The sequence below is a fragment of the Taudactylus pleione genome, unplaced genomic scaffold, assembly GCF_031769625.1.
Source record: "Taudactylus pleione unplaced genomic scaffold, aTauple2 ptg000556l, whole genome shotgun sequence".
Classification (NCBI taxonomy): domain Eukaryota; kingdom Metazoa; phylum Chordata; class Amphibia; order Anura; family Myobatrachidae; genus Taudactylus; species Taudactylus pleione.
Genome location: NW_028284958.1, coordinates 22,394,016 through 22,408,960, shown reverse-complemented (window position 1 = coordinate 22,408,960; position 14,945 = coordinate 22,394,016). Strand labels below are relative to the sequence as shown.

The window sequence follows — 14,945 nt, the reverse complement described above, 5'->3', positions numbered from 1 at the left end:
GACTGCCAATTATTAGACACAGTGCCCTTATATCCCAGGAAGCACAACGTCATATTTACAGATACCCTTTATTAATTTCGGTAAGGGTGCAGTCATTATGGCTGCCAGTTTAGGAATATTCAGTTATACCATGAAATTGGGCATGCTATCCCCAGCACATTTGGTCTGGAATCCCGTATTCCATGTAATAATAACTCCTTGTCTTACATCCGTTTCCTAATTAGACTCTTTATTAGTGGCACTGCCTTCCAGTCCTAATTGCAGGAACACAGAAACCCTGTTTGTAACACACAAGCCATGTGTCTGTTAGTCTGTTTCTAACGCTGCGTAACTGTCTTCCCACGTCTCGGCTCTACACCAACCTCATTACATTTTCATCCGTGGGGAAACCTATCATGTAATTCTCTTAATTAACATTACATGTCATTAGCAAGCAGCCAGTTTAATCTAATCAAGGGCATAGCAAAGTCTGGGGAGATTTGGGAAGCAGAACATATAATATGTTAATTGTATTATTGATTTGATGGTTTGAAAAATGTCTTCAAGACTCTCACCTGCTCGGTCATTTTGGGAACATGACAGATACCGGCAGAGCCGTGCATGTAATGATTATCAGCAGGCACAACCCCCAAGGGATAAAACAACACCAGATCTCTTTTTTAAACACACATGAAGATTTGTATTTTGTTTTCAGATCTGCATTTAATTCGTGCTTTGTGCATTAAATTATTAAAACCCTTCTCTGCACCCCTGTGTCAAAATAATTGCTCCCATATTGACTAAGGTTAATACTGGTTTAATGTGTAAGTGGCATTAGCAAGAGCTTTGCAAATTGTGGCAAAAGGAAGGTAATTAATGCACTTATCATTAATTTATACCATTAGTATAAAAATAAGGCAAATATGAAAATTTCCCACAATAACGACGCATATCCATATCCATTAGGCGCAGAATCCACTGATGGCACATGGACCAGTCTACAGGCTCCTAATGGAGAATCCCCACAGCTGCTCACTTCACAGCAGGACCTGTGATAACAGTTTGTCAGATCATGAAGGTGCATTTGCACTAGACGTCAGAACTATTTGTCCGCTTTCTGGCCGTATTGTGTCTGCTCTTGCTTGTGAAATGGGTATGCCTCTGCTGTGCGAGTAGGGAATGATGATGATGCAAATCACTTTATCATGTCTTTGCCCCCGCCGAGCAAATATGCTAAATATATAATTATGTAGTGGGGGGAGGGGCTGTGGGGACTCAGATTACATCATCACGCCACTGCACTTGCTCTTATGAGGTTTAAAAAGTAGACGAGTGTTATGTTTTGGTTTCTGTGGCTTTCACTTAGAATGTTCCATTCTTGAACTACTGTTTCACATGCTGCCTGTTGCTCCTCCCACCCTTTCCAGCTCTCACTGGCTGCCAGACTTTCAGACAGACTCATTTTTGTCTTCTACCCCCAGCTTTGTTAGGAGAGGACTGTTCCCACCTGTCAGCACTGCAGCTAGCACCCCACCACCACCAGCAGACCCCGTAGGGGAGGGGGGGGCAGCTGCAGGTGCTGTTAGGAGGGAACATTCCCCATCCCTCCCCTCTTGTCCTCCAAGTGTCGATTGGGGACAGAGATGAGAGAGAGTCTGACATGGAGGAAGTGGGATGCGGGGATCGGGACAGAGATGAGAGAGACTGACATTAGTGACAGACGGGATAGAGGGAGACTGGGGGGAGACAGAAATTAAAATGATAAGAGAGGGGATAAGGAGGACAGAGATGAGAGACGGGGTGGTGCTGGGGACAGAGATTAGAGACATTGAGACCAAAGGAATGAGGGGGACAGAGGCCAAAGAGATGGGATGAGAGGGACAGATGAGAAATGGGTAGAAGGGGAGGTAGACGAATAGAGCTGAGATATAGGTGGGGAGGTGACGGGGACAGAGGTGAGAGACAGATAGATGAAGGGGTGAGCCGGAGAGAGATGAGAGATGGGAAGAAGAGAGATAGAAATGAGAGCTGTGTACCCAGCCTTAGAATGCTACTCTATCTGTCTCCCTTCTCTCATTTGCATACAGATGTCTTCTGCATTATACAGAAAATTACATCAGAAAAGAGAGGAGATAGATTCAACAATGCAGATGACTTAAGAAAACATACAGATGTGTCCACATACAGTACATCTATCATCCGTGCGCTACAAGTCTCGTTACATACGCGAGCGCCGTACGACTTGGTAGCACTGATCGTCTTTTCGGGTGATTTTTTTTCTTTGCGAATAGGACGCACAAGCTGTATCTGCATGCGAAATGCTAAGTTACAGTGTCAGCAGCTATGGGAAAAAGTAGCACAAAAAGATGCTTGGCGCTACTGAGTAGCAGCACGGCATGGCGCGACTAAGAGAGCTGTGTAACGTACAAGGAGGCTAGGTGTGTGTGGACACATCTGTAAGCCTTTATGGTAAATAGGGTCTAGGTAGCCTCACTGTAAAATTAAATGAGAAAATGTAATTTCCTCTAGAACTATCTCTTCTGTGCTTTAGATACATCAATTCAGCTCATTGTAAATGCCTCCTAAATATAAATGTTAGCAGTTTATGGTGCTATAGATTGCTTATTCTCTGCCAAATAAGAGGTTAATGCACCCCATCATAATAGGTGTTTTGAGTAAAAACTCTCGAAGGCAAACAGAGCTCCTTAGAGCCCAAAGGGGACATAATCCATTACACTCCTGAGATACTACATGACAATGGAGCCATGTCTGATGTGCCCGCTGCCCTGATTACACACAGAGGAGGAGGTATTCACAGCAAGTCAACCATGTTAAATACCCCGCAGAGCATTGTGTGTCTGTCGAAGTGTTCCCTGAAGACACCGTGCGTTAGGAACAAGTTTTCGGAACAGATGAATAAAAATTCAGGGAAGCTCTTGTCTTTTTTTTTATAGCAAAGAGCACTTTGCTATACTTAAATTGCAGGCCCGGCGACAAACTAAAATAGTAAAAGTGCCTCAGTTCCTGCAGCTGATTAGTAGATTAAGGTCATCTATATAAGTGATCCCAAATGTAAGTGGATTCAGATCAGAGGACATTCACGGTTCAAGTGATATTATCTAATATCCAATATAAACCGAGACTGTAATTGAGGTGTAGTGACAGTAAACTCATGAACCAAGGTTTGCTGCCACACTTGGTCGATACAGGGTTAAGTGTATTTCACATAAATTGCAATTTCGGCAAATTGGGTGCATGTAAATGATGGGGGAGGTCCACTCAGCTTCTGAAAAAGTAACCGCCATTGACTTTAGTATTATGGTAAATTTGTGTATGTGTGACTGTTACTGCCACAATGTAGCTAGCTCCCTGATAGTTAAGGGTTAATATACGAGTTGCGTATTCCTTGTACTCCAAGGTGCTGCTAGACCCAAAATACAATATCAAATTGACAAAAATAAATATATGAAAATGCATCTATTGTGTCTGCATTTCAGATGTTTGAAATTGTATGTTCCTTATTAAGTAGCTTTGTATTATTTTACTGTTATTTCGTTGTAGCATTGTATTGTACTGTGTTTAGTACAAGATGTAATTTTCTATTATAGCTTCTATGGGGTTTCTTGCTGCGTTCTAAGAGAACAGGCTCAGGTTACTGTTTGTCCCTTGAATCCCAGAATTATCTGAAATAACTTTGAGCAGTTTGAACAAATCCCTTTAAAAAACCTACTTGTTTCACACTGTAAATGTCCTATTGTCATGTTCCATCCTGGCAGATCTGCCTTCAGATGCATGATGAATAGCAAGTAGCTGTCATGGTCCTTCATAGGGATCAAGGTTCTTCATCTTAGGCATCAATAATCCCTACTGCAAATGGTCTGCATGCTGTGCTAACCGTGCAGGTGAAGACAGCTTGGTTGGGGCAAACCACAGGCGCAGGATAAGTACTGCGTGTACCTAGTTTTGGGGTCTCCCACTTCCAGGTCAGGAACCCAATAGTGCGACTCATCTAAACTGGCCTTCAATAACCTCAATATTGCTGCCCAGAATTAAACATGGTCCTGGCAAAATGACTATTACCACATGTAAATGAGCCTCTTCCCCAAATGTGCTGCTTCCAAGTGTTGTACCCAAAGTTTACCCTTGTGGCAACCTTTATAATGAACTCTTTCTTCCCAGGTGTCAGGATGAAGCTTTGTGCTGCCTTGCGATGGACTGTCAAGGTGTTCGTATTGTGCCTGGTGCTGGGAACTGCTGTATTGCTAAATCCAGAAGATCCAAATGTTTGCAGTCACTGGGAAAGGTGAGGTCACCGGTGCGTTCTTAATGCATAAACACTGACAATGGAATATATGCACAGTATGGTGTGCACATGTCCACAGTGTATGTTACTTTCTATTGACTCTTAGCTCTGCGTTTACCTAGACACTGTTAGTATTTCTGCCTTTTATGAAAATTGACCATTGACTAAAAATTCCATAACCCATTATAGAAAAGACGTTGCCAACAACAGGCTCACAGAATGAGTATGTTAAAAGCACTATCCATTTTCAGGCAACCCCCACTTTAATGAGTTACCCCTCCTTCTGTCTGTGTAGCAGCCACCAACACCCACCATTGTGCTTACATGTATTTATTTATTTGTTTTTCTAATAAAACAATCCTTGTCCCCTCAAGTACCATATATACAGGTTTCCTGTGCCATGGACACCCAGTTTCCATTGTAGTCAGTACTTCCTCAGCTGGTTTACTCCAGGGATTGCCACTTTGGAGAACTTTGCATGTATCCAAGGAACAGTGTAAGTGTATTGAGGATGCTGATTGGACAGCTAGACAGGCAATCTATACACTGTCCTTCACACATTACCCAGGCTCTTATACTCTTGCTGTATTCATTCAAAGATCAGGTGGGCTTAAAATAGGGATTATTGCTAAATAATGCAACAATTTATGCAAATGTCCTCTTTAGACAAGTTCTCCACACAGTATATAGGCATTCTGCACAATGAGCCTCGCTACCCACATAGGGATCAACAAATCCTATTGTCGCATCCTAATTCTATTATTTCTAAATATGTTCAATTGTTTTACTTTACAATAGTTGGCATTGCTATTTCTTACTGATGCCTATGGGTACTCCTTCTTTCTTTACTTTAATGGCTGTCTCATATGATTGACAGCCTCTTCTGATTTAATTGAGATCTCATTTGTACTCATTTTCAATTGCTCTTCAAATTGCTTTGCATGGACCTGACATCCCCTCATAAACTTGTCTGTGTCTAACAAGGTTTTGCCGTAAACTGTATTTCTTCATTGGCAGTCTGCAGCCATTGCATTAGGTAGAAAATTCCGTCAGGAAAGGGAGACAGATTACTTCATGAGCGGAGAAGGGCACAGGGGACCTGCTTCGGGCCTTCCCTGCACATCAGCTTAGCAAGGCCACATTTAACAGTGACCTATTGTTTTTTACTGGCTCTTTCTATAAATCTATCATGGCCGAGGTGTTTGAGAGACCAACGTTGGGTCACCCTTTCCCTAATATGGATACACATAGGCCATAAACCCACCACAGTCTTCATTTTGCAAAGAGAACAGCTCTAGGAATTTATTCCCACATATTCTGTTCATTTGTGTGACCCAAAAGCCTGAATTATCGGAAAATAATCATGACACGCTAAGGATGAAAGGATGAGAAATGGAGACTGAGCAGGGAACATTTGGGACACATGGAAGCTCTTCCACAACAGAGTTCCAAACAGGATGTAGATAGTTGTCATGCAAGTTCTAGTCAGTTTTCTGTATTACTGAATAAGCAGATTTAAGTTATTAGCAGGGGCACCTGTATTGGAGCAATTATAAACACAAATGTATAGAAATGCTTAGGGGGCTTGACTGAAGTGAAATGTGTAAGGCTTCTGATGCAGCAGGTAAGATGTCCTCCATGCTCACCTGATTTCCAGCAAAAAGGTGAATTCGAGGAGGAGCCACTTTGTGGCTGCACATGAGGAAGGCTTAAAATAAGGATATTTTTTTAGAAGTACACAGCTGGGCAGCTCATCATCACCTTCCCAGCTTTAATCTTGCCTGTAGTGCACAAATATGGGCAGTTTTTTTTTTACACTGAAATGTAGAGATGAGCTACACACACCCTTTCCGCCTATAAATCTGTATAGTCACTATAAATTTACCCCCCTGTAGTGCCATATGCTTTTGCTGAGGTGAAAATTTGCTCCTTTTTTTGCTCCTTTCCTTTGCTTTGCTCCCAACTGCATGAAGCCCATAAGGCATAACATAGCACAGTTTACATTGTAAGCATTTGTTTATGTGAATGCTAATATTGCATTCATTTAACTCTAGCATTAGAGTAAATGCAGTTTAGGCAAGCACCTAGTGCCCAGTGGGTCCTGGGGGGCCTTCCAGACACCTGTTGCCGACCATGTGAGAAGGGGGTCTGCAAATTCTGATTGTGCCTTGGGTCAGAGCCTATAAAGGGTTAATGGCAGTGTGAAGACATTCACCTGGCAGCTATAATAAGAGTGCAGCAGGGGCTGTTATTCCTGCTGCTGTGTCTCTATTGGCTCATCCTCAGTCAGAGGCTGAGTATCAGGGGTCAGAGGAGTATGTGCTTAGCTCTGATTGGCGGGAAGCATGGTGTTCTTAGAACTTCACAAATTTTGGGTTTATAACTGGACATATTGTTTAGAACTGCACAAATTGTGTAGATCTGCACACTATGGGCCTGATTCTGAGATGGGTGCCGTATGGCTGTGCTACAATCTGCAAAAGCCGCAGGAGGCGTTTTAAGTAATAAGATGCTCACTGACGGCTTCTCTGATTCGATTCTGCGTCCGGAGGAGCAGCCATCGGATCAACTGTGTGACCATCGGACATCTGGGTAACCCTCAGGTGCATGCGTAGATCGCCAAACATCGGAGTTGTACGTAAATTATAGGGTTTGTATACAACTCTGAATCAGGCCCTATATTATTATTTGACAGCAGGTATACACTTTCATGTCATGGAGCCCATACATCTGCGATTAATTGGGGCAATTCAGTGTTTTGCAGATGATTGTCCTAAAAAAATCGGTAATGTATGGGTTCACCCATCGCCAATTCCGACCAAACTGTGATCGCATGTCCCATGATGGTCCTGCGACAGCGGTCACAGTGAAGCTGTATTTGCAAAGTAATAGACAGACAGGGACCATTTGTGGGCGGCAGCGGGGGATGGCGACTCAAACGCAGGCGTGTTGCAACCATTTTCAGGGTGTATCTCAGCCTGCGACTATGATCACATACACAGTTGCAAAGGCTCCAGCGTCTCAGTTTTGATGGCCAGTTTGAGTAACAATAGAGTTACTCAGAAGTTAGATAATTGATTGATGTGCAACCGATGGTTGCGTCTTTGTATGCAAGCGCAGATCTGAGATGCCACAGGTCCTGGTAGCTGCGACATTTGCATATTTTCACATATCGGCTGCGTAAGGGATTGCAGCTGCATCGGCATAGGGATTGCAGCTGCATCGGCATTTGCAACCATCTCTGAATCAGGCCAGATATTAAATAAAATAGATGGTAATGTTTAGCTAAAATCTCTCAGGACAAATCTCCCTCATCTTCTTCAGTGCTTGGGGATGTGTGTGTGTATTCTTTACTACTTATTTCAGAATAGCACCCTTCTTAACATGCACAATGATGTTAGAAATAAGGTGCAGGTACTGGCGAATAAGCTTTAATTTATTCATTTTCATGCAGCACATCTTGAAACCTGCACATTCAGAGTGTCCGAGTCACAGAGTCCAACAGAGCTTACAATCTAGTTTTTCAGATACATCGCAATAAAGTTACTTCTCCAAGTTCATCAGGAGCTGACGCTGGGATTTGGCGCCCAGACTAATACTAGGTACACACCTCAACAATGTAACAACGATTGGCTCAAAATGTTGATCCAATCATTTGATGCGACTGCCTTGCACATGATAATCGTCCCTGGGCGTTGCATCAGATGCTGAATCGGGTGTTGCATCTGTTCGTACCAGGACTTATACACACGCTGTGCTATAATCGGACTGACTTGTGTGATAATCAGACTGACCAGCCGAGAATCAGCTGATCGGCCTGATTATTGCACAGTGTGTAGCCCACAGTGTAAGCCAGGACTCTTAACCACTAAGGAACATCTTTTCCTTAATCGACAGTGAGCATCCTAAAGTAGCCATATGTTCTCTGTAACACTATACATTTACTGGAAAAGCTAGGTTTTGACACTGATAATCTCTATATTTGTGGTTTAACTGGATTAGTGGGAATATATAATAATAATCATCAATTAAACACATTTCATATTGATTTAGAGTAAGCAGAATTTAATAATTATCCCACTTTTCTTTTAAAAATAAAATGGTAGTCCTATACCTTGTATCCCAATTAATAGGAAGACCTTCATGTATAGTAGTGTTACTGAAATTTCTTCCCAGTAGCTTTTGTGAACCTGGTTGTGGCTGTTTCAGGACCATGGAGAGCTGCACATTTTTAGTTTTCTGTTATCATAAGCCTTAAGGGGCCTATCTATTACCCGACTGATTCAGAGTCGGTCGCTATTTGCGGTCGTTCGTTCAACAAAAAGGGGTGGCTATTCAAATGAACCGTTCGCTCTTTGCGGTCTGTTGACGCCTCTATGTCTGAACGAGCGAACAAAACTTGCGGTTGTAATTTTGAAAAAGACGCCCCCTTGCCGCTCGCACCATACTTCATGTCCGCTATTTATTAGATTAATCGAGTACATCGAACAGCGTATGAACTGCTCGCTATTCTTGTGCTTGGTGTTTGCTACCACAAATTTGCGAGCAGTTCTGGCTATAAAATAACCAAGTGACGTGGTCAATGACGCTCCAGTATTAATTATGCACACCCATAAAACGCCCGTTTTGACCTTTAAGCACGCCTGCGTTCGGATCTCCACTCTCCGTTTTCAAGCACCTTCCCCTGTTACCACCCACATACGCCTCCTCCTGTCACTCATATTAGCAGGCATTCGCTATTTAGCGAACAAACGATTTTTGGCCGCACTGACTGGTTCGCGCATGCGTATTACGATCCGTACGCATGCGCAGTTGTGCAAACATCGCTCGGAGCAAACGAGCGGTCGCTTACGGGCGGCTCTGAATCAGGCCCTTAGTGAACAATCCGGCCAAAACCAGGAGGTTTTGATCGCATTGTTCACAAAGTCAGGTAATGGATAGCCATGCCCGCTGGGTCCTTGCCAACCCCGACTGTCTACTGAACATGCCCGTCAACCTGGCGACGCTCGTCAGGTTCGGCATGTTCAGAGATAGGAGGTCGGGCTCCTGCACTGAATGACGTTCAGTGAACACCGTTGAGTGCGGGCACCGCACCTCAGCGACCTGAAGTTCTGAACGCTAGACGTTCAGACTTTCAGGTCGCGTAGTGGATAACCCCCTTTAGAGGTGCACTGCTGTCAATGTTTTCAGTCTGCGCATGAGGGCCTGATTCTGCAAGGATCGCAATTGCATGCAAAGCTGCACGCAGGCAGCTTTGCAATTGCGATAGATGCTGATGGTAATGCAGCAGGAAGCATCATGCCAACTGTGCATTACTTATCCGAGCTGCGTTGTCCAACGCAGCTCGGATAATCTGCGTAACATCGGCCGGCTGCAGTGACCCATGGGGTCCCGCAGCCGGCCACCGCAGTTTAGAGGAAGATGCCAGGAAATCTCCAACAGCTGACGGAGATCCTGGCTTCTTCCCTCCCCCGCAACAGCGGCGTCACCCATCGCCACCCCCTCCCCGTCCACAAATGGCAGCAGACTGTCAATCACTGCCAGTCTGCTGCCAGTCTGCGGGCGAGTTAGCAAGACCCATTCTGCACACTCGCAGAATGGGTCCTGCGCCGATTCCCAAACATCGGGAATCTGCATTCAGCAGTGCACTGCTGAATCAGGCCCTGAATTTGGACACATTTTGGATGTTTCTGGGTGGTATCGGGGTGGCTAGCCAGAAGACGGTTGCACACTGACAAAGGCGGTCATGTTCAGACGGACATTCTACACCTTCATAGCTTCATAGGGCTGGTGCATTGTTTGATGGTGCGACCAACGTGTGACCGATAGTGCATCTTAGTAAGCACAGCGGCGGATTAGAGCTGCAGCCGGTGGGAGTCTCTGTACGAATGCCATTGGACGTACGTAGAAAGACAATAGAATGCACTTCTGAATCAGGCCCTATGTGTTCTTCAGGAGTGTTTTGTGTAGAACTGTTTAGCATCGCACATGTGGGTGTATTCTATTTTGGCCTGGCAATAATTACACCTTTTTGCTGAAATTTCACTGTCACAAAATCATTGTATATAACTTGACAGAGCAAAGTTAAACAATTTCTCTTTAATAGTGTGAGTGTCCTAAATTCATCTATATGTTTGTTTTGAATGATAATATTTTATGGTCTATTACAAAAAAATAGAATTAAAATAATGTATGCTGGGGTTTAGTATACATACAAAGTGTGTGTGTGTGTGTGTGTGTGTGTGTGTGTACATATATATATATTTATTTATTGTGGCAGTATCACCAGAGGTGGCACTGGTGAGTAGCAGATTCTGTGTGGGGCAGGACAGATCCGCCCACACAGAGCACAAAAACAATGTGGGAAGATGTATAATGGCTGCCATATGACCAGAGCCCAGGTGAGGCTGCTGGTGGACACAGCCAGACAGTCCAGGTGGGGCTGCAGTGTGAGTGAAGCAGACCAGGTGGTCAGGATCATACCTGCAAGGAGGCAGGCAAATCCATATACCTCTGACACTGTCCTTGTGAGAGGCGGCAGCCAACAAGCTGAGAAAGCTATATCAGGCCAGGAGGCCAGTGTCCAGTCCTGCATGTGGCAGGAAGGACCACAAATCTCAGAGACTGTGAGAGACTTTCATGCAGATTAGCTGCTTCTATAGAGAGGGCTCAAAAAGTGAGCTAGTGCCCTAAGGAAGGGCTAAGTTGTTTATTATTTTGTTTCGGTTTCCTGATGTCAATGCTGAAGTAAAAGCACCATTTTTCATTTGTTTTACTGGAATGCAATGTGTGGACTCTAATTCTGGATCTAATCACTGCACCACTAACACCAATCTACCAAGCTAATAACCCCAAGTATCACATATGGTGGAGAATGCGGGCATAAAGATTCTACGCACACAGGTCTACGCAACAAGATCTGCACAGAAAGTGGATTACAGCAGCTAATGGAAATATGGATGTTTACTGCACCTGCATAGTGGACTCAACAGTGCAAAGCTCATCAGATTGGTGAGTGAAGATAAAATCTGTTTTGAAATATTTCATGGAAAAGTTGTATGCATGTCTGAAAACAGTGCTACAAACTTTGCTAGAAGTTGTGCACTTTCTTCAGCATTGGAAAGGTTAAAAAGAAGTTGTGTGGTTTATTCTGTTGAAATCAAGCTCATTAAGACAAGGTGTATCTAATTATGTGGCCTGGACATTTCTTTTGCAAAGAAAAGAGCAAGTGCTATGTTGATTGCTGGACATTGTAGTTCCACAGAAGTGAAAGCAGGTGCTGTGTTAATTTGTGCTGTAAATACAATTGAAAGTCAAGTGTTGTACAAGTGAATGAAGAACTGTGCTAAGAAAAAAAAAAAAAAGTGTTTAAAATTTAAAGGGACAGACACCCAATTTATTTTGAGGAGAAAAGACTGTGGTTCTAGGCTCTTCATGGTGCTGACATCTATTCAAGCCGAACCCTGCCTCACTTCTAAATCACCAGACAACATGGATGACATGGTGAAGGCCTTGCGGATGGCTACAGCAGCTCCGCAAGAAGCCAACAAGCAGCAGTGGGCAAAGCTCAAGGCCCAAAAAGAAAGTGGTCAGGGTATGGTGCAAGGTCCGTCCAGAAAGGACTATATCAGCCTGGAAGAATTTGACAATATGCGTAAAGTTTTGAATGAAGGTAATGCGTATTTTGCTGGGAAGGTTGATGACTTAATGGAGCAATTAGCTGATGAGAGAAATGTTCATGAACAAGCTGAAAAGAAATTACGGAGTGAATTGTCCACTTTGAAAATGGCTTTTGAGCAGCAAGAAATAAAAAAACGTGAAGTTCTTAAAGAGACAGACCTTAAATTGGCAGCTATGTCTGAACGCCTTGAGGAAGCTAAAATGTTCCAATGTGTTACAAAGTATGAGAATGATATGCTCCTAGCGAAGAATAACGTTTTAGAGCAGGATGTTATGGAATTACAGCAAAAGTGTGTGGTACTTCAGCAGGAAGTAGAAGAGTTGAAAGAAGGGGTCCAGAGACATCAGAGTGATGCAGAGTGCGCACAAGTGAAAGTGGCGGATCTGGCTCTGGTGTTAAAAGGAAAAGACTCTCTAATTATGTCCACTCAAGTAAAGCTTAAAAATTGTGAGTTGGAGAGAAGTTCTCTGGCTGAATAGTTCTGTGAAGTAAAAGAGAAGTATCTCCAGATGCTGCAGACTCTCGCTCAGTGGGAAACTGACCGTGAAGGAAAAGAGATGGAGATGGTCCGTCTTAAAGTCAGCTGTAAGGAGCAAGTACAAACTCTCCATGCCAATTTACTTGCAGCTAAAGCAGTTTCAGAATGTCTGACAGAAAGAAATGTATTCCTGGAAGAAAGTCTGCATAAAGCCGCAAAGCAAAGTGAATCTTTGGAGAGAGAGCGTAACCTTGCCCATGGCAGGGCTTGGAAGTTGCACTGTGTATTAAAAGTGGCAGCGTCTGAAATAGCTGTATCAAAGTTGGGAAATTCCCTAAAAGTCTGTCTTGTAAGAATGGATGAGATTCCTTGCAGTGACTTCCAGCTTACAGTGATAGCTGAGGGTGTGAACTCCTCCCAAAGAGACACGGGTCCAGATGGCAAAACTGTGTCTGAAGTTGATGATAAAGAAGTGACGTATACAGATGGTGATGTGAATGTGACGCAATCACACAGTTTTGCAGTGCAAAGCAGAACCTTAAAGAAGATTAATTCTGAGAGTCTTGTGAAGAATAATACTCAGGTGTGTGAAACAATGCCTTCATGCAAACAGGATGGAACTTGGAATTCTGCTGGATTTGTCTTTGAGGAAGTAGGGCACTATGGGAAAATGTGCCTGAAATCCTTAAAGCTTGACATGCTTAAGAGTGAATCTCAAGTGCTTCATATAGAAAGCAAGAAGTACCACAAAGTGAGGAAAAAAGTTAGGACGAAAATACATTCTGGAATCTGGTGGATGAGACCCCCAGAGATCTCAAGAGTCTGGATGATCGTGGATGCAGTGAATTTCCCTCATGAAGAGAGTGAAGAGGGACATCGTCATGGGAATGCCTCGTCCCATGTAGCTGAACCCAGGGGTTTCAAGCTGTAGAGGGGGATATGTGGCAGTATCACCAGAGGTGGCACTGGTGAGCAGCAGATTCTGTGTGGGGCAGGACAGATCCGCCCACACAGAGTAGAAAAGCATTGTGGGAAGATGTATAATGGCTGCCATATGACCAGAGCCCAGGTGAGGCTGCTGGTGGACACAGCCATACAGTCCAGGTAGGGCTGCAGTGTGAGTGAAGCAGACCAGGTGGTCAGGATCATACCTGCAAGGAGGCAGGCAGATCCATTTACCTCTGACACTGTCCTTGTGAGAGGCGGCAGCCAACAAGCTGAGAAAGCTATATCAGGCCAGGAGGCCAGTGTCCAGTCCTGCATGTGGCAGGAAGGACCACAAATCTCAGAGACTGTGAGAGACTTTCATGCAGATTAGCTGCTTCTATAGAGAGGGCTCAAGAAGTGAGCTAGTGCCCTAAGGAAGGGCTAAGTTGTTTATTATTTTGTTTCTGTTTCCTGATGTACATGCTGAAGTAAAAGCACCATTTTTCATTTGTTTTACTGGAATGCAATGTGTGGACTCTAATTCTGCATCTAATCACTGCACCACTAATACCAATCTACCAAGCTAATAACCCCAAGTATCACAATAAATATATATATATATATATATATACATACACATATATAAAGCACTAATCCACAGCACTCACCATTCCTAGATTTGGGGTGCAACATGGTATGTGACCACATTGTTTAAATAGAAATCACAGGGGCTCTGCACTCACCATAATAACTAACAATAATAATAATAAACATAATAAATAGTGGGGTTTTGGTTCATGAATTGATCAATGCATTTAAGCTTGCAGCCCCCGTCACGGGACCCCACTTTGCTGCAAGTTCCTACTCTATTATGTTTATTATTATTATTGTTAGTTATTATGGTGAGTGCAGAGCCCCTGTGATATATATACAGGTTGAGTCTCCCATATCCAAATATTCCGAAATACGGAATATTCCAAAATACGGATTTTTTTTGGCATGACTGAGATAATGAAACCTTTGATTTTTGATGGTTCAATGTACACAAACTTTGTCTAAGTCACAAATTATTAAACATATTGTATAAAATTGCCTTCAGGCTGTGTGTATAAGGTGTATATGAAACATAAATGAATTTCATTTCTGTACACAAACTTTGTTTGAGCCACAAAATTATTGAAAATATTGTATGAAAGTACCTGCAGGCTGTGTGTATAAGGTGTATATAACACATAAATGCATTCTGTGTGTATATTTGGGTCCTATTTACAAGATATTTCATTATGATATGCAAATATTCCAAAATACGGAATAATCCGTTATCCAAAATACCCCTGGTCCCAAGCATTTTGGATATGGGAGACTCAACCTGTATATAGATATGTACATATTGCTAAATAAAATACAGTAACCCATATTACTGAAAAGCTTAAGTAAAACTCTAAAAACTCTATTACTCGACTGAAGACCAAAAGAACCTCGGAACTGAAGCTGAAGTTTGGCCCTACTATCTGTATATGTACAGTATGTTTGCAGAAGCCTGGATGGCGATGCCATATCAGATTAGAGTACAGGCC

The 14,945-nt window shown here is 43.2% G+C and overlaps 1 protein-coding gene across 4 annotated transcripts in view; it reads left to right on the top strand.

Annotated features, from left to right (window-relative positions):
- MEGF11 (multiple EGF like domains 11) overlaps positions 1 to 14,945 on the top strand; it is a 386,527-nt gene that overhangs the window by 64,549 nt on the left and 307,033 nt on the right. For all 4 annotated transcript variants that reach the window (XM_088452756.1, XM_088452754.1, XM_088452755.1 and 1 more), the window contains exon 2: positions 4,159 to 4,282. In XM_088452756.1, coding sequence (XP_088308882.1) covers positions 4,167 to 4,282 — 116 coding nt within the window. In that variant the 5' untranslated portion in view covers positions 4,159 to 4,166. The remainder of the gene's footprint in view (positions 1 to 4,158; positions 4,283 to 14,945) is intronic.